Source organism: Vulpes lagopus, chromosome 4, assembly GCF_018345385.1.
Source record: "Vulpes lagopus strain Blue_001 chromosome 4, ASM1834538v1, whole genome shotgun sequence".
Classification (NCBI taxonomy): Eukaryota; Metazoa; Chordata; class Mammalia; order Carnivora; family Canidae; genus Vulpes; species Vulpes lagopus.
Genome location: NC_054827.1, coordinates 133,277,192 through 133,297,640, shown reverse-complemented (window position 1 = coordinate 133,297,640; position 20,449 = coordinate 133,277,192). Strand labels below are relative to the sequence as shown.

The window sequence follows — 20,449 nt, the reverse complement described above, 5'->3', positions numbered from 1 at the left end:
AAACAATATGTACTAAAATAGCCTTGGTTGTATTCCAATAAAACTATTTATAAAAACAAACTATGAGCCAGGTTTGGCCCAAGGACAATAGTTTGCCCACTTCGTTCTAGTGCAATTCAATATACAGTGAGGATTGGCAGGGGCTTTGAAGTCAGAAACACCTAGCCACTCAGCAGTTATATGACTTAGAGCAAGTTGCAAAAATTTCCCAAACCTCAACCATCTCTATAAAGGAGATACCAGCACCTTCTTAACAGGCTACAAGGATTAATAAATGAGATACATAAAGCACTAGTTCAGAACTCTGATAATAAGCCTTCAAGAAACAGTAGCTATTTTTACTAAATGGTAGCTTAAGGAAAATACTAAAAAGATAGAAAAGGGCCAGGGAAAATAGTACTGGGATACGGCATAAGGGACCAGAAATACAAGACAAGCTGCCCAGGGCCCAATCTATAAAACTCTATTTACTCTGACATCAACCTTATTAACTTAATCTAAAAATACACTCAATTTTTATTATCCAGTAGTTATATTCTGCAAAAGTGCCAGAAACATGGGATTACTGAATACTAAAGCATTGCTCCTAGGGGAAATAGGTTCCTATTGAGCTTATAATGGTCACATTTCACCAACAAATTGATACATTATCAGCTTATTTTTATTAAATTTTTAAAAATTTTATGTTTTTTGTAAGTTGGATCTTTCATATATATAAATATATATTTATATATATATGTTAATTTTAATTCCAGAACATATAGTGTTATATTAGTTTCAGGCTTACAACACAGTGATTCAACAATTCTATATATTACCCAAAGGGCCATTTAAAAAACTGACATTACCAAGGAAAAGTACAAAAATGTAAAAAATGTGACACTAAGTAGACCACTTGTTTACAGAATAGGAGCTGAAACAAGAGAATACGATCACTGCCTTACGTAACTTTGGCTGGGAATGTCTCTGTTGGGTGGCTCAAATTTTTTGCTGTTCAATTGTGTCTGTAAATGACCACGAAAGCACTTTGAGTATTGATTTTGGGGTTACAAAGAAATTTTAGCAAGTAAAATTATTCATACATACAAAACTGGCAAATAATGAGGACCAACTGTATATCACCAAAGCCACATTTCCAAAAGCGTGTGTAGTAGGCAAAGCAAATGATGGGGAATTTTTTTCCTGTTTGTAAGGTATTGAGTTATTTCTTATGTGGTCTCCTGAACTTACTCTTCCTAAATGTTTTAACTAAATACTAATTAATCCTCCTAAAACAGTGAACTATATTTATCTTACTAATCAATCAATAATTATTAAAATAACATAACTTTAATTACTGCTTCACTTGGAAAGTTCCTAATAAGTTAAAGGTTACATGTTATAAAGACTTCCTTAAAGTTAGAGACCTAGCTACTGATGAACCTACTTTATGTACAGAAAAATTTCAATTTACCAACACTGGCTTTCAGAAACTTATTTCCAATTCTCTGGTCCATTCCAATGGCTGTTGCCACCTCTTCTACATCAGCCCCTGTTGCTTCACAGAGGGCACTTATGGAGTTAATGCTGCTGATCCTCTGGGCAAGAAAAGCATTTGCTGCCTTTGGGGAAAAAAAAAACAGGAAAGGCATGATGTGTTAAAATAGCAATTTTATATGTCTCTATAATAAATCACTGAATTGATACAAATTACTGAGGAGATATAAGTTACTGGACTCAATTTCAGGAGGCTATGGATGTGCTGGTAAAGGAAAGTATTTTAAACTAGAGAAGAAAGATGAGAAAGATGATTAAGAATGGGATTAAAAACAGAGTGATTTTATTGTATTTTTTTAAAGATTTATTTATTTATTTATTCAGAGAGAGTGAAAGAGAGGCAGAGACACAGGCAGAGAGAGAAGCAGGCTCCATGCAGGGAGCCCGACGGGGGACTCGATCCCGGGTCTCCAGGATCACACCCCGGGCTGCAGGCGGCACTAAACTGCTGCGCCACCGGGGCTACCCTATTGTATTTTTTTTTTTCTATTGTATTTTTTTTTAAAGATTTTATTTATTTATTCATGAGAGTCAGAGAGAGAGAGAGAGAGAGAGAGAGAGAGAAGCAGAGACATAGGCAGAGGGAGATGCAGGCTCCACGCAGGGAGCCTGATGTGGGACTCAATCCCGGGACTACAGGATCACGTCCTGGGCCGAAGGCAGGCGCTAAACCTCTGAGCCACCCAGGGATCCCCAAAAGAATGATTTTAAAAACTATTTTCTTTTTAAAGATTTATTTATTTGAGAGAGAGAAAGAGAAAGTAAGCAACTACTGGGGCAGGGGGGGGGGGGGGCAGAGGGAGAAAGAATATCAAGCAGACTACCCCTACACACAGAGCCTGACACAGGGCTGGATCCCATGACCCTGAAATCATGACCTGAGCTGATATCAAGAGCCGGACACTCAACCAACTGAGCCACCCAGGAGCCCCATTAGAGACTACTATTTTAATGCATCCTCCATTTTATGTCACATTTTATTAAAAATTTATAATTTTTTTACTTTAGATTTTTTTCAGAATATTTTTACCCTTATATTTGATTTCCCTTGTGAAATTTATTTCATAATTATTTCATAATGGACAGGAATATTATGTTCTAAATATTATTAAGAGAGTACCTGTGTAGCTTATCAGGCTTAAGAGATATAAATCCTTAGCTTTAAATTTAATGGAGGGTTGAATGCTATGTACCAACCAGTTTGGAAAGTTCTGAAGACCAAGTATTAGTGGTGAGGATCTTTTCTCTGGGAACCCAGTGCTCATACACAGCACACAGTGCCTGCACAGCTCTCTGGCCCTCTGGGGTTTCATCCCCTCCAATCAGTACTCTGTCTGGGTTCTTTAGGTCCTTGATGGCTGTTCCTTCTGCCAAGAACTCAGGGTTGGACAGCACCTAGAATCCCAATGCAAAGCAAAGTTTTAAGCTTAGAATTAGCCACAGGCAACTAAAAGTTGTCAATATTTATATAAGAATCAGGTTCTAGTGCTTCCTTTTTATCATACCTGTAAATTCAAGTTGGGTTTTGTGTTTGCATCAAATATTCGGCGAATACTTTCTGCTGCCCGCACTGGAACTGTGCTTTTCTCAGTCACAATTTTGTACCCATGTGAGTTTTGCACAATGCGTCTGGCACAAGCCTCAATATACTTCAGATCTGCCGCGCGACCTTTCCCCATTCCATACGTTTTTGTTGGAGTGTTCACCTGATAAAAGCATATGGGATTACAAACAAAATATCTATGAGATATTCAGTGATTTCAAGATGAACCTTGAATCATCAATTAACCAGTTAAGTGGGAAGTTAACTATCATCATTAGTTTTAATTCAACCCTCTATTAGATTCATGGAAATGATACATTTTATAATCACCAGACAAAACAGCCTGAAGCATTTGGGGGAACTCATTCAGCAAACTTCTGTTGAGAAGCTAGTGTGTAGTGACAGTTATCAGACAGACACGTTCTAAGCTAAGCCCTGGAGATATAAAGATGAATAAGACTGTTTTTGTCCTAAAGGAGTTTATAGTCTGAAAGGAAATGTATGTTTTCTTTCCTTTCTTTATTGTGTGTAATATATTATCCTGGTCTTTTTTTTTTTTAAGGTTTTATTTATTTATTTATTCATGAGAGACACACACAGAGAGAGGCAGAGACACAGGCAGAGGGAGAAGCAGGCTCCATGCAGGGAGCCCAACGTGGGACTGGATCCTGGGACTCCAGGATCACGCCCTGGACCAAAGGGAGGTGCTAAACTGCTGAGCTACCCAGGGATCCCCTCCTGGTCTTTAAAACCAAATTTTAAATTCCTTTTCTATCCTTTTTAAATAGACTTTTTTTTTTTAAACAACTTTATTTTTTTTTTATTTATTTATGATAGGCACACAGTGAGAGAGAGAGAGAGGCAGAGACACAGGCAGAGGGAGAAGCAGGCTCCACGCACCGGGAGCCCGACGTGGGATTCGATCCCGGGTCTCCAGGATCGCGCCCTGGGCCAAAGGCAGGCGCCAAACCGCTGCGCCACCCAGGGATCCCTAAATAGACTTACATATCAATACCTTTTCAAAAATGTTTGTAATATCATTCACAAATGCTTTCTCAGCTCATTAAAGGCTAGATATTATCTAGCATCTTCAGGACTCACCATACTATGCTGACAAAGACTATCAAATAGAAAGAAAAATAAATCATGAGTCCAGTGAGCTGCCTTTGCTCCAACTACCTCACTGGAAAATGAGGTTTGTATGCTCTCTAAAATCTCATCTGGGGGGGTGCCTGGGTGGCTCAGTCCATTAAACAACTGATTGATTTTGTCTCACATCATGATCTCAGGGTTGTGAGATCAAGCCCCATGTTGGACTCTGCACTGAGTATGGAGTCTGTTTAATATTCTCTCTCTCCCTCTCTCTTTGTCCCTCTCCACTTGCTCACTCACTCTCTCTCTCCTTAAAAACTAAAATAAATAAAAATATTTCAAAAAAATAAAATCTAATCTGGGTTTTATAATGCTTTGGTAAAAATCAAAGCACTCCAGAAAGCCTAAAATTCTATATAGGTATAGTGTGTGTGCGTGCGTGTGTTTTAACTAGGCTCCATGCCCAACGGGGGGCTTGAACTCGGCCCTGAGATTTAGTTGTGTGCTCTACCAACTAAGTCAGCCAGGTGCCCCTTACAGGAATAGTTTCTGAACCAGTAATTAGTGATACTAATTCTCATTTCTTGACAAGCTTATAACCTAATAGGGACTAAATAAAGGAAGGAAGCCAAAATAAACCAAAACTCAAAGACTGTGTTGAGATGTGAAAATCAGGAGAACAAAAGTTGTTTATCTGCTTGGAACAAGTTAGGAAAAGCCTTAGACATGGAAGTACCCAAGTTCAGAAAGGCCAAGATGGCTAACAGGATAGGTGGAACATGCTAAAGATGAGGTGGATGAGAGAGCTTCCCCTATAAAGTGCTCTGAGTATCACAATTGAAAATTGATCCACATAAAACTCTTCCTACCTGCAGTTTGCCTGAAAATAGCTGGTGGTAGGAAGAAAGAGAGAGAAGCAGTAAAGAAACAAGATCAGCCATGGTTACTGCTGACCATACAGAATGTGTAAACAGGGGTTCATTATAGTATCATCTTCATCTTTTATATGAATTTGATATTTTCCATAAGGAAAAGTGTATGACAAATACATTTTAAAAAGCTAGTCCAGAGAATAATGGTAAGTAGATGCAAGTTATACAGTAATAAGTTACCATAACATTTATACACAGTAGCTTGGAAAGACTCACAGTAGCTCCAGCTAGATCTGCACAGAGGCAACTATAAAATTAACTGTCTGGCCAGACCACCCTAAAGTGGACTCTACTGCCTGAGAATAGATTCTCTTAAAAAAAAAAAAATTTTTTTTTAATTTTTATTTTATTTTATTTATTTATGATAGTCATACAGAGAGAAAGAGAGAGAGGCAGAGACACAGGCAGAGGGAGAAGCAGGCTCCATGCACCGGGAGCCCGATGTGGGATTCGATCCCGGGTCTCCAGGATCGCGCCCTGGGCCAAAGGCAGGCGCCAAACCGCTGCACCACCCAGGGATCCCCCCCCCAAAATTTTTTTTAATAGAAAATCCCCCTACTCACATCTGAGCTCTGGTTTTCCAAAAGTTGGACTTAGATAATTTCTTGATTTTCTCCAAGTACCTAGTTATTCCAAAGTCTTTTCTCATTTTCTATGTCTTGTACCTTAACCTTCTCTAAGCTTAAGTAGAGGATGGGTTGGCAAGTCACAGAAGCTGCACCAGTTTGTCTGAAGTAATTAAGAATGCTAAATGAGAGACTGAACTCATAACACTTTCACCACTGGCTTCATTACCACTTTCTTCTGGAGTTAACATACCTCTATAGTACTGCTTTTGTCTTATCAGTCCGAAAATAATCCCTAATTCAACAACTTATAATCAACAAAATGCATAATCAATTTAACATCTACCCTCTGGGGACCCTATGATGTTTCCTTCCTTTAGTTCATGGGACTCAGTCAAAGCCCAGACCACTGGCTTTCCCCTTTATTCTGCAAGGCTCTAAAGGTCTTGAATCGTGTAACTCAGTCTTAAGAATATATATCCCATCACATACAGAATATTTGAGTAAATGGCTACGAGGACAGTAAGAAGAAAAATATCTTGGTTCAAATATTAGATTACCAGAGTTACTCCCAAGCATTGGCTCTATTTTTTCATTACAAAGGTACAACAGGTTAGCCATATTATGAGTCAAAGGTGCCTGTGACTAGCCTGTCACCTAACCAATACAAGCCAAGTTGCAAAGAGTTCATTTAAAATGATTTCTGGTGGGGGAGCTGGCTGACTCAGCGGAGCATGAGACTCTTGACCTCATGTCAACTTTGAGCCTCATGTTGGGTGTAAAACTAAAATCTTAAAAAAGTTTTTTTAAAATAAGAAATAAAATGACTTCTAGAACATAATTCATCTAGATAGGAGATACCCATAAGTTTGCACACACATTTTACCCAATTCTCTTTATCTCACCTCTACCAAGCAATGGTTAAAATCTTTTTCTTTTTTTAAGATTTTATTTTATTTTATTTATTTTTTTTTTTAATTTTTTATTTATTTATGATAGTCACAGAGAGAGAGAGAGAGGCAGAGACACAAGGCGGAGGGAGAAACAGGCTCCATGCACCGGGAGCCTGATGTGGGATTCGATCCCGGGTCTCCAGGATCGCGCCCTGGGCCAAAGGCAGGCGCCAAACCGCTGCGCCACCCAGGGATCCCAAGATTTTATTTATTCATGAGACACAGAGAGAGAAAGAGAGAGAGAGACAGAGACAGAGACACAGGCAGAGGGAGGAAAAGCAGGCTCCATGCAAGGAGCCCGACGTGGGATCCCAGGTCTCCAGGATCAGGCCCTGGGCTAAAGGTGGTGCTAAACTGCTGAGCCACCTGGACGTCCCCAAGCAGTGGTTGAAACAAGAAATGATGAAATACATATACTATCACCACACTGGTCTCACACATTGTCAGCACTTCCTAATTTTAGGTCCCAGACTGAATTTTCTCCAAATTCTTTTGCTCAATGACTGGAAGTGACACGTTTGACCGGATGACTATGGGGTATGGTCAAGTGTTGGGCAAAGTGACAACCAAGATTCCACTGGACAAGTCTTGATACCCACAGATGACTATTAAAATACAATGAAACTCCCGTGTAGACAAGAATGTATTAGAACTCACACAGTGAAAGAAAATACTTACAGAAATAAATACAAGATCAGCTTCTTTAATGGCATCGTCAATATTGGTAGAAAAAAACAGATTCTTTCCTCGGCAGGATTCGACCACTTCTTTCAGTCCAGGCTAAAAAGAAAGAGTCGTGGTTACAGTTTACCAGTCATAGGAGACGACCTATAAGTATAGAATTTTACGTGGTTATTTATTTATTTATTTATTTATTTATTTATTTATATTCATGAGAGACACGGGGGGGGGGGCAGAGACACAGGCAGAGGGAGATAGTTATATTTTAATTTAAAGGTCTAGATTTGCCCTCAAACAACACCTTTGTAGAGATATCTAAGATCACACAGCAAAGGCCAAAAGTGTACATTATGTAACAATGCTAAATAGAGCAAAGTTGGCCTTGCCACAGTAGTAGCACGGGCTCATTTCAATGTGTCATTGTTTACCATGTGCCTGATTGTTTTATAAGAGTTAACCATTACCTGAATATCAACACAATTATCTGCAAATTCAAGGTCTTCTGTGATTTCAAGCAGACATTTGATTTTGCATCATCATTATGAATGCAGGTTCTTACCCCCAAAAATTCAAGTCATACAACTGGTTGTCAGTCAAGATTTACTCTCTGCCTACATAGACGTATATTTTTTCTAAGTCCTAATGTAAGACACACTTTCACTGAGAATTTTATTACTTTCCTCACACAGTTTAATAGGAAATATAGTTACGTTAAGAATATTGAGCTGTACAAAAAACCACCTAACAAGTATTCTTGTCTGAAAGAAGGAAAGGAAAAGAAAGGGAAAAAAAAAAGAAAGGAAAGAAAAGGAAAGGGAAAAGGAAAGGAAAGGAAAGGAAAGGAAAAAAAAAATCAGATCTAAATCTGCTTAGATCAGTCCAATCAGCAAAATCCAGACTGAGAATTTTTTTCTTTAAGATTTTATTTATTTATTCATGAGAGACACACACAGAGAGAGAGGCAGAGACACAGGCAGAGGGAGAAGCAGGCTCCATGCAGGGAGCCCGATGTGGGACTTGATCCCAGGTCTCCAGGATCACGCCCTGGGCCGAAGGCGGTGCTAAACCACTGAGCCACCCCTACTGCCCCTGAGACTGAGAATTTCTGTAGGATAAACAACCTGGTTTCTTCAACAAATAAACTGAAGAGAAAAACAGCTAAAAAGAGAATTTTTTAAAATTATGGTCTTAAAAGATACAAGTGATGCAAATGTAATTTTTCTTGCAATAGTTACAATGACCCCCATAACACCAAATTTGATGAATACGTCCCAGTCTTGATTTCTTCTGTATCTGGCATAATGGAGAGCTCATTCATTCGTTCAGCAAATGTTTACAGAGTACTTATTATGTGCTAGTCACTGAGTTACTCATAAACAAAATATATACAGTTGACCTTTGACAACATAGATTTGAATTGTACAAGTCTGCTTATATGTGAATTTTTCTCAATACAGTACAGTACTGTAAATCTATTTTCTCTTATCATATTGTTTTCTTTTTAAAGTATTTTATTTATTTATTCATGAGAGACACAGAAAGAGAAGCAGAGACACAGGCAGAGGGAGAAACAGCCTCCCTGCAGGGAGCCTGTTGTGGGACTCAATCCCAGGACCCCGGGATCATGACCTGAGCCAAAGGCTCAACCACTGAGCCACCCAAGCATCCCTATTATAATTTTCTTAATAACACTTTCTTTTCTCTAGCTTACTTTATTGTAAGAATACAGTATATAACATAAGGTGGGTGCCCCTAGCCCCTACATTGTCAAGGCTCAACTGTACATCTTTATGGGGCTTGTACTACTAAAACTCTTCTGGGTTTGGTTCACCTTTGATGAACTACTTTTCATTGCTTTTCTATGGCATTTCCTTCTCCTATCATCAAACATTAAGAGTTTTTCTGGGTTCTGTCCTTGACTCATGCTCCGCTCTCTCTACAGACTCTTCTTGGGAGAGCTCATTTACTCTGATTTCAACTACTACCTGTATAATCCTAACTTTACATCTCGAGCCATGCATTATTTACTTACACTTTTGATATATATCCAACTGCCTCCTGAACATCTCTATTTGGAGGTCCCAAAGACTAAAGTCTAACTAAATAGGACCAAACAGAACTTGAAATTTCATTTCCCACTACCCTCCACAACATCCTGCATCCTTGATCTAAATTAATGGCACAATCATGCACCCATCATCCAAACTGGAAACCTGGATATCTTTCTAGACTCCTTCTTCTCCTTCACCCTTCTTATATAATCAACAATCAAGTCCTGTCATTTTTCTTTCTAAATATTTTTCCAATTAGTCTAGTTAGTCTCAGAGCAGATGGAGGCTGTGTACACAAATAACATATTAAATACTATAATGACATATTATAGAATTTCCCTATCAGTGACCATGAGTTAAAATTAGTCACTAATAGGGACTTCCTGACCTGAAAACATGGTATTTACAATGAAAAATCTATGTCATTGATTTTTATAATTATCCTTGAGAACAAATACTTACTTAGTTGTATATTTTAAAATGCATTATAGGATACAGATTTACAAAAAAAAGTTGATTGCAAAGGTATCCAAGCTAGACATAAAAATATTCTTTTGCCTTGTCCAAGGTAGGTATGTATAAAGTTACAAGTAGTAACAACATGTATATGCTACTCAATAAAGCAATTCAGAGAGCAATGTGAATTCCAGTTAAACCTGTCATTTTTGGGGGATCCCTGGGTGGCTCAGCAGTTTAGTGCTGGCCTTTGGCCCAGGGTGTGATCCTGGAGTCCCGGGATCAAGTCCCACATCAGGCTCCCTGCATGGAGCCTGCTTCTCCCTCTGCCTGTTGTGTCCTCTGGCTCCCTCTCTCTCCATGTGTCTCTCATGAATAAATAAATAAAATATTTTTAAAAACGGTCATTTTTCTTTTATAGTTCTTCTCATTTGATGTTTCACCTAACATTTTACATCTCTAAGATAGCCAAGACAACGTAGAGGAATAGTTAATTTTACAACATAAAATTAAGAAGTAAAAATGGAACAAAAGCCTAACTCTGAAAATTGAATGGGTCACACAATTCATTACCTAAGTTGTTGCTTTTTTTAATGCAACATTGTAGAAATTATTTTCTGACTTATAAATTCTTTAATTTATAAGGCATGTTTTAACAACTGATATCTTAGAAAGACACATGAAAATTAAAAGCCTAAATCATTTACCTGCTAAAAGGAAAATCATTTACTTGCTAAGATGATTTCTTCTAGAATTTTAAAGTAGCAGTGCCATGGGATTTTTTTTTTAAGGTTTTATTTATTTATTCATGAGAGACACACAGAGAGAGAGAGAGAGAGAGAGAGAGAGAGAGAGAGAGAGAGAGAGGCAGAGACACAGGCAGAGGGAGAAGCAGGCTCCATGCAGAGAGCCCGACGTGGGACTCAATCCCCGATCTCCAGGATCATGCCCTGGACAGAAGGCAGGTGCTAAACCACTGAGCCACCGGGCTGCCCCTAGTGCCATGTTTTTAACCAACAAAGCCAGTGGGTTTTGGAAAAAGATTTCATTTCTTTTGTAGGCTACACTAAATAGTGCAAAACTAAAATAACTGTTTACAGTATACATAATTTTTTGGAATAGACAAATTAAAAATGAGATAGGGATGCTTGGCTGGCTCAGCTGGTAGAGCATGCCACTCTTAATGTGGGGGTAGCCCCATGTTGGGTGTAGAGATTACTTATTTAAAAAAAAAAAGAGAGAGAGAGATAAAAATAAGACTTTAAAAGCTAAATAGTGGGATGCCTGGTGGCTCAGCGGTTTATCTCCTGCTTTCGGCCCAGGGGGTGATCCCAAGTTCCAGGATCGAGTCCCACACTGGGCTCCCTGCATGGAGCCTGCTTCTCCCTCTGCTTCTCTCTCTGTGTGTCTCTCATGAATAAATAAATAAATAAAATATTAAAAAATAAATAAATAAAAGCTAAATAGTTGGGGAACCTGGGTGGCTCAGTCAGTTCAGCATCTGCCTTCAGCTCAAGTCATGATCCCAGGCCTGGGATTGAGAGCCCCAAATCTGGCTCCCTACTCAGTGGGAAGCCTGCTTCTCTCTCTCTCCCTCTGCCGCTCATGCTTTCTCTCACATGCTCTCTCTCTCAAATAAATAAATTTTAAAAAGCTAAATAGTTATAACCATTAAATAAAGCCAGTACAATGAGATTTCAGGGTTTTGAGAACTCAGACATTGATTCTAATGAGCACAGGGCTACCTAGACTTTCAAATCTTTTATATTCTTTATAAAGAGATTAAAGGAGGAAAACTATTTATGAAACAAAGGTATCAAAAATAATACTTCTGTTTCTTTGTTTATAAATTGAGAAGAAACAAGTATGATATAGAAAAGAAATTTTAGATCTTAACTTTCTCAATCTAACTATGTGTCCCAACTAGATTCAATATCAATGTAGAAGATACTATTTTAAATTTAAAGCAGTAAAGTCTTAGGAAGAAGAGTTTCAGATTTCAATTAATATAACTAGTAATACCAACAATAAGAATCTGGCCAGGGAACATGCCTGACCAATTAATTTTTTTGTTTTCTCCAAGAAAAACCTCTAATTCCAATATATTACGGTTTGTATTTTTTTTAAGACTTATTTATTTCATTTTATTTTAAGACTTACTTATTTATTTTGGGGGGAAGAGAGAATCTTTAAGCAGACTCCCCCATGCTGGGCTGTCTCATGACGCTGAGATCACCACCCAAGCTATCCAGGTGCCTCAGTTTGTACTTTTTCTAATTCAGAATACCTTTGTTTTTTGTTTTTAAGTAAAATTTTTATTGAAGTAAAACACTACATAAAATTGCATATACATTAGTATAGGAAAATGTACAGCTCAATTTCCATAAGTGAAAATTACACTTATTTGTACACTTGTGTACCACTATCTGTGATGAGTGGTTGCATTACAAGTGGTTACGTAAGTGTAACCACTATCTGTAATGAGAATTAGAACATAACTGTAAATCAGAACCTGCAGTTTGCCCTCTCCTAGTTACTACCACAGCCCAAATCAATACCATGCTGAATTCTATCATCAGAGATCAATTTGCTTATATTTGAACTTTATACAAATAGAATTATACAATATGTACTACTTTGTGTCTGGCAACATATTACTTTGGGGAGAATTTAACCATGCATGTAGGAGTAGTTTCCTTGATTTTCTTTTTCTTTCTTTCTTTCTTTTTTTTTTTTTAGTTTCCTTGATTTTCAATGCAGTATAGTATTTTATTGCAGGATTATGCTATAATTTATGTATCCATTCCAATGCTGATTAACATTTAAGGTTGTTTCCCATTTGAGTCTATTATGAATAGCACTGTTAATACCTGTTTTGGTGCACATTAAGAATGCATTTCTGTTGGATATACACCTACAAATGGAATTGTTGAATCAGACTACCCATATTTTCAGCTTTAGTAAATACTGCCAAGGGGCAGCCCCGGTGGCGCAGCGGTTTAGTGCTGCCTGCAGCCGGGGGTGTGATCCTGGAGACCTGGGATCGAGTCCCACATCAGGCTCCTTCCATGGAGCCTGCTTCTCCCTCTGCCTGTGTCTCTGCCTCTCTCTCTCTCTGTGTGTCTCTCATGAATAAATAAATAAAATCTTAAAAAAAAAAAAAAAAAAAAAAAAAGGTCCAGACAGGAATGACAGGGTTGGTGGATTAGCCAGGCAACAATTTACATGATGCATTTAAAAAAAAAAAAAAAAAGTAAATACTGCCAAGCAGTTATGAAACTGGCTATAGCAGACTACATTCTGACAGCAGTGTATAGAATTCCAATTGCTCTAAATCTTTGTCAACAACACTTAGTATTGTCAGTAGTAGTAATTTTAGCCATTCTGGTGGGTGCCCTTTGTTTCTGAAGACTGGAGTATACTACTGGCAGAATTAATTAATGATTGTATATAAATACAGCTTGTTGGGTTTCAGCTTACTTACAGCCCTTTTATGGATATCAGAATTATAAAACTCTTTTATTATCTTTCCAAAAAAAATTTTTTTAAGATTTTATTTATTTATTCATGAAAGACACAGAGAGGCAGAGACACAGACAGAGGAGAAGCAGGCTCCATGCAGGAAGCCCGATGTGGGACTTGATCCCAGGACTCCAGGATCACGCCCTGGGCTGAAGGCAGGCGCTAAACTGCTGAGCCACCCAGAGATCCCTCCAACATGTTATGGGTTTTTTTTTGTTTGTTTGCTTGGTTTTTTTTTGTTTTTTTTTTTTAATTTTTTATTTATGAGAGTCATACAGAGAGAGAGAGAGAGAGAGAGAGAGGCAGAGACATAGGTAGAGGGAGAAGCAGGCTCCATGCACCGGGAGCCTGATGTGGGATTCGATCCCGGGTCTCCAGGATCGCGCCCTGGGCCAAAGGCAGGCACCAAACCGCTGCGCCACCCAGGGATCCCCTGTTTGCTTGTTTTTTAAGATTTTATTTATTTATTCATAGACACAGAGAGAGAGAGAGGCAGAGACATAGACAGAGGGAGAAGCAGGCTCCATGCAGGGAGCCCGATATGGGACTCGATCCCGGGTCTCCAGGATCACACCCCGGGCTGCAGGCGGCGCCACCGGGACAGCCCCCTCCAAAATGTTTTTAAAAATTCCTCCAAAACCAAATCTATTGGTAATAACAGGAAAGGAAATGCTATAGCACTAAAGTAATTTAAAGAACTATTATGGGGGGGAGGGAGGGAGGGTACCTAGGTAGTTCTGTCAGTGAAGCAACAGACTCTTGGTTTGGCTAGGATGACGTCGTGGTATCAGAGTCATGGAATTGGGCCTGTGTTGGACTCTGCAATGAGTGTAGAATCTGCTTCTCCCATCTCTCTCTCTCTCTCTCTCTCTCTCTCTCAAATAAATAAAAATCTTTAGAGAACTATTATAGGTAGTTTGTCTGGTAGAAAAAGAAAGGGTAAAGTACAAAGAGACGGTACCACACACACAGAGGTTAATTATTTATTTTTATTCCAAGTCTGATTCAGATAGGAATAAATCCATGATACTGGATAGCTACTACTCTATGGGTGCTTTTTCATGGATTTCTATATTTTATATGCCTATCAAAATATTGATAGGGTTGAGACTTCCCTTCCAAAGGACTAACACATTTAAAGACTATGGTTAAGCAACTGACTCTTGATTTCCGCTCAGCTCATGATCTCAGGGTCATGAGACAGGAGCCCCAAGTCAGGGTCCCCACTCAGTGGTGAATCGGCTTCAGTTTCTCTCCCTATCCCTCTGTCCCTCTCTTTGCTCATGCTCTTTCTCTAAAATAAATTAATAAATATTATAAAGACAGAGTATGGTTGATAACAGTCTTACAAATAACAAAGCTGGGATCCCTGGGTGGCGCAGCGGTTTGGCGCCTGCCTTTGGCCCAGGGCGTGATCTTGGAGACCCGGGATCGAATCCCACATCAGGCTCCCAGTGCATGGAGCCTGCTTCTCCCTCTGCCTGTGTCTCTGCCTCTCTCTCTCTCTCTGTATGACTATCATAAATAAATAAATAATAAAAAAATTAAAAAAAAATAAAATAAAATTATTAAAAAAAAAAAAAACAAAACAAATAACAAAGCTTTCCTGAAGGGAAAAAAAAAAGAATATATTAATGCTGGAAAAAACTGCTACCATCAAATTTTCAAATGCTTCTCTGCTGGGTTTCAAAAGCATAATATCATGAACTCATTTTACAATGAATTTTTAAAAAATGGGATCCACATAGCTTTATAAAATAGTTGAAGCATATTTTCATAACTATACAATATCTTAATTCACAGAAATTTTGAAATTCTAATTAAACAAATTTGCAATACCAACCACTAGATATAAAAGACATCATTTATCCACTCATGGCTTACCTGATATGAGTACAGTACAATAACCCCCAAATATAATGGACTTATATGAATTAATAAAAACATCAAGTTTTATTATTTTCTTAAAATTCTAAAATTTAAAAAAAATTCTAAAATTTTACTATTACAATATGATAACCACATTAACAAAATTAGAAAATTAATTAATATGAGAAAATAGAGAAAAAAATACCCATATTCTCACTGCACTATTATAACCATTATTAATATTCTAATATATTTCTTCCCAGTCATTTTCCCCGGGCATATCTGACATAATTATAGTTGTAATGTCCATATTATTGTGTCTAGATTTCTCATTTAATTTCTTTCCAGTTGCAGTCACAGATTTTTACATTAATAGTAATTTATTTAATAAAAACAGTAAGAAAACAAAGAACGTAAGAACAAAGAGTTGTTTAAAATAGTTTACCTCATAAATAGGAAGTGTAGGAGAGTTCCATGCATTAATTCTAGATTCATTGACGTCAACAACTGTTACCCTGATTTCAGGGCACATATGAGCGATGACACTACATGTAGGTCCTCCAACATAGCCCGCACCAATGCAACAGATCTTCTTAATTTCAAACATGATTAAACTAGAAGAAAAGCAGTAAGACTGTTCTACTATTGAAAATAGAAAATTTAAAGAAATCACATTGCACATTTATCACACTTCATAAAAACTGTCAAGGTGACAGATATCTGGAAAGATTTCCTGCATTCACACTATTAAGAATTATTAAAAGTGCGAAAATATATAACATTCCAATTGGAATGTCTGTTCTAGTTTGCATTAGCATAAAACATGGGGGAAAAAAGTAACTGATATTACTAAAGAAATGCCACAAAGATTATAATGATCTAATATTCAAAAATTCAAGGAAGAAAATAAAAGCTTACTTGGGTCTCTAAGGCCACTCGGGTAACTTTGATTGCTGAGGAAAAATGCAAGGGTGACTACACCAGGGCAATTCTTGCTTAAATAAATGTCGGTGTACAAAGGTCAGCCTATGGCAGGTTTAGATTAACGTGACAGATATTTTTTTTTTTTTTTAACGTGACAGATATTAAAACACATGATAGGTAATAAGATTAGTCTGAAAGTCCAGAATTGACCTCTGTGATTGTATTCCCTATACAATTTGGCTTCAGTAGTTTATTTTTAGGTACCTGACAATGATCTTAAATTCCATTTCAACTTTAATCAGAAACTATGAGATGGTTAAAGGAAAGTAATTTCTGTAGTTAACAAAGCTGTTACACAGATTTTGATGGGTTTTCAAAAGCCATTTAGGTGAACTGATTCACACTAATCAAAATGACAAGGTACTGATTTATATATAAGAATATCAGTTTATTCATTATAATGAGAACAAAAACTATCAAACTGATCAGACTCTTAGAATTTTAGTCCTTGCCAAGACCTCAGATATCATCTAATCTAATCCATTCATGGATTCCCATGAGAAGGAAATTGGTAACCAGAGAGTTTAAGAATTTGCTAATATATTCCTGCATGGATCAAAGAAGATACTACAGAAGGCTAATCTCATTACAATGCCTGGCAAGCACAACCCTATTGTGAAAAAAAGATACACAAGCCACATAATTCAGATGATCCAATTCCTTTAAGTCTGAATCTGTATTAAACCAAACAATGTTCTAATTACTGATTTTCTGGGCAGACTTTCCTACTGGAAAAGAATGAGCTGAACAACCCATACAAGTATCTTGGTCTTGAGGAAACAACGTATCTTGGTATGAGGAAACAATGCATCTGACTTATAAATCAATCTTCAGTGGTCATGTTTGGTAGATATCAACTGAGTCTAATCTCTAATGACCTTTAAAAAACTTTAAAAAAAACCCCAGAAATTTGGTAAAAATATAAGCAAAATTTGGAATCTATTGATTCTACAAAAGAAAGCAATATTCTTAGTGATACACATACAAAGAAATTTTTTAAATCTATTTTTTTGTTTTTTTTTTAAGATTTTATTTATTTATTCATGAGAGACACACATAGAGGCAGAGACACAGGCAGAGGGAGAAGCAGGCTCCATGCAGGGAGCTCATCGTGGGACTCAATCCTGGGACTCCAGGATCGTGCCCTGGGCCAAAGGCAGGTGTTAAACCACTGAGCCACCCAGGAATCCCCTATTTAATGTATTCTTAAGACCTATTCCACTCCCTTCTATTTCTTATTTTTATTTTTTTCTGTTTCTGGTAAAACTCCGTCTCTTTTTTAGAAGCAGTTACACTGTATTCCATTGTGTGGATGTACCTACCAGAAAATATTAAAACCATGCTAAATCTGGTAGATTCTCTTTATTTAATTTTTTTTTTTTTAAGTAGGCTTCAAGCCCAATGTGGGGCTTGAACTCATGACCCTGAGACCAAGAGTCGCATGCTCTACTGTCTGAGTAAGCCAGGAGCCCCTGGTAGATCCTCTCTTTAATAATCCAGAATTCAGGTTGTACTACAAAGCTGTGGTCATCAAGACAGTGTGGTACTGGCACAAAAACAGACACATAGATCAATGGAACAGAATAGAGAACCCAGAAGTGGACCCTGAACTTTATGGTCAATATTCAATAAAGGAGGAAAGAGTATCCACTGGAAGAAAGACAGTCTCTTCAATAAATGGTGCTGGGAAAATTGGACATCCACATGCAGAAGAATGAAACTAGACCACTCTCTTTCACCATACACAAAGATAAACTCAAAATGGATGAAAGATCTAAATGTGAGACAAGATTCCATCAAAATCCTAGAGGACAACACAGGCAACACCCTTTTTGAACTCGGCCACAGTAACTTCTTGCAAGATACATCCACGAAGGCAAAAGAAACAAAAGCAAAAATGAACTATTGGGACTTCATCAAGATAAGAAGCTTTTGCACAGCAAAGGATACAGTCAACAAAACTCAAAGACAACCTGCAGAATGGGAGAAGATATTTGCAAACGACGTATCAAATAAAGGGCTAGTTTCCAAGATCTATAAAGAACTTATTAAACTCAACACCAAAGAAACAAACAATCCAATCATGAAATGGGCAAAAGACATGAAGAGAAATCTCACAGAGGAAGACATGGACATGGCCAACATGCACATGAGAAAATGCTCTGCATCACTTGCCATCAGGGAAATACAAATCAAAACCACAATGAGATCCCACCTCACACCAGTGAGAATGGGGAATATTAACAAGGCAGGAAGCCACAAATGTTGGAGAGGATGCGGAGAAAAGGGAACCCTCTTACACTGTTGGTGGGAATGTGAACTGGTGCAGCCACTCTGGAAAACTGTGTGGAGGTTCCTCAAAGAGTTAAAAATAGATCTGCCCTATGACCCAGCAATTGCACTGTTGGGGATTTACCCCAAAGATTCAGATGCAATGAAATGCTGAGACACCTGCACCCCGATGTTTCTAGCAGCAATGTCCACAATAGCCAAACTGTGGAAGGAGCCTCGGTGTCCATCGAAAGATGAATGGATAAAGAAGATATGGTTTATGTATACAATGGAATATTACTCAGCCATTAGAAACGACAAATACCCACCATTTGCTTCAACGTGGATGGAACTGGAGGGTATTATGCTGAGTAAAGTAAGTAAATCGGAGAAGGACAAACAGTGTATGTTCTCATTCATTTGGGGAATATAAATAATAGTAAAAGGGAATATAAGGGAAGGGAGAAGAAATGTGTGGGAAATATCAGAAAGGGAGACAACATAAAGACTCCTAACTCTGGGAAACGAACTAGGGGTGGTGGAAGGGGAAGAGGGCGGGGGGGGGGGCGGTGAATGGGTGACAGGCACTGAGGGGACACTTAACGGGATGAGCACTGGGTGTTATTCTTCTGTATGTTGGTAAATTGAACACCAATAAAAAATAAATTTATTATAAAAAAAAATAAAATAAAAAAATAAAAAACAAGGCTCCTTTTCTAGTGAAAAAAAAAATCTAAATAAATGGGTTAAGAGTACCCTATTATCACTTGTGAAGCCGCACAAACATGATATTCCTATTAAACTTCTCGGGTTCCAAAATTAACCCCGGCAAAAATACTGATCCTAACAAAATTTACTTTTGGCAACCATTCGTCTTCCATTTCTTTAACCTTCTTCTACTCTTCAGTTCTGCCTTTTACTCCTTTCCAGGCCTCAAGTGCCCTGTACACAAGAAAAAAGAGAACTTTCTAGGGGGAAAGGACTGCACTGGGATTACCTCGAGGTTAAAGCTCAGGGGAATGTTCTAAAAAAGCTCCCACCTGTGGGACAGCTGAGCCTAGAACATACTTACCATAGATGTGTCTCCAGCACTCACTGCCACTGTCCCCACGGCTACAATAGAAAGGGCTTGGCATCGGGTTTCAGAAACATTGCTTCAGCTTGTTTCAGGCCTAGTCCTTTGTTCCCTTTCATGAAAAATTAATATTCCCAATTTAAGGGTCTACCTGTGGGCACAGCAGAGAATATGGCCCTAGATATAGGCCCTGACACTCAAGAATTCAACAATTTATTTAAGGAAAAATTCAGCCAGCTGAAAAATATTTATTAAACACTCAACTATGTTGCAGCCACTAATGTTCTATGTACCATGGATACAATAGTGAACAGACAGGTACAGGGATCCAATAGGGAACAGACAGGTACAGTTCCTACTCTTACATAGTTATAGTCTCATGGGAGAGCACAAAACAAAATAATGGCAGCTGTGATACATTGTGTATAAAGGAAATAAATATGTAGGTGGAGAGGGAGAGACTGAATATGGGGAAAGAACTATTTTAGATAGGGTAGTTAAAGGACTCTCTGCAAAGGTGACTCTTAAACTGACTTAAAAGATGAAAAGGAAGGGCGTCTGGGTGGCTCAGTCAGTTAGGTAACTGACTCTTGATTTCAGCTCAGGGCATGATCTCAGGGTCTTGAGATCAAGCCCCTCATTAGGCTCCATACTCAGCAGAGTCTGCTTGAGATTCTCTCTCTCCCTCTCTCAAATAAATAAATAGATAGTCTTTTTTTTTAAAAAAAAAAAAAAAAGAGAGAGAGAGAGAGAGCGCACACACAGAACAGGGAGAAGCAGACTCCCTGCTGAACAGGGAGCCCCATATGGGATTCAATCCCAGGATCCTGGGACCATGACCTGAGCCAAAGGCAGATGCTTAACTGACTAAGCCATCCAGGTGCTCCACTAAATAAAATCTTAAAAAAAAAGAAAAAG

The 20,449-nt window shown here is 38.1% G+C and overlaps 1 protein-coding gene across 4 annotated transcripts in view; it reads right to left on the bottom strand.

Moving 5' to 3' along the window:
• Window positions 1-20,449, bottom strand: part of UGDH (UDP-glucose 6-dehydrogenase) — a 32,977-nt gene that overhangs the window by 8,395 nt on the left and 4,133 nt on the right. For 2 of the 4 annotated variants that reach the window (XM_041753220.1, XM_041753218.1), the window contains 5 exons: window positions 15,647-15,815; window positions 7,301-7,402; window positions 3,042-3,242; window positions 2,734-2,931; window positions 1,454-1,601 (listed from right to left, as the gene is read on the bottom strand). In XM_041753220.1, the coding sequence (XP_041609154.1) occupies window positions 1,454-1,601; window positions 2,734-2,931; window positions 3,042-3,242; window positions 7,301-7,402; window positions 15,647-15,808 (811 nt within the window). In that variant the 5' untranslated portion in view covers window positions 15,809-15,815. Of the gene's footprint in view, window positions 1-1,453; window positions 1,602-2,733; window positions 2,932-3,041; window positions 3,243-7,300; window positions 7,403-15,646; window positions 15,816-16,119; window positions 16,193-20,449 lie in introns of those variants that run through there. The other 2 variants (XM_041753219.1, XM_041753221.1) reach the window with 2 other exon arrangements.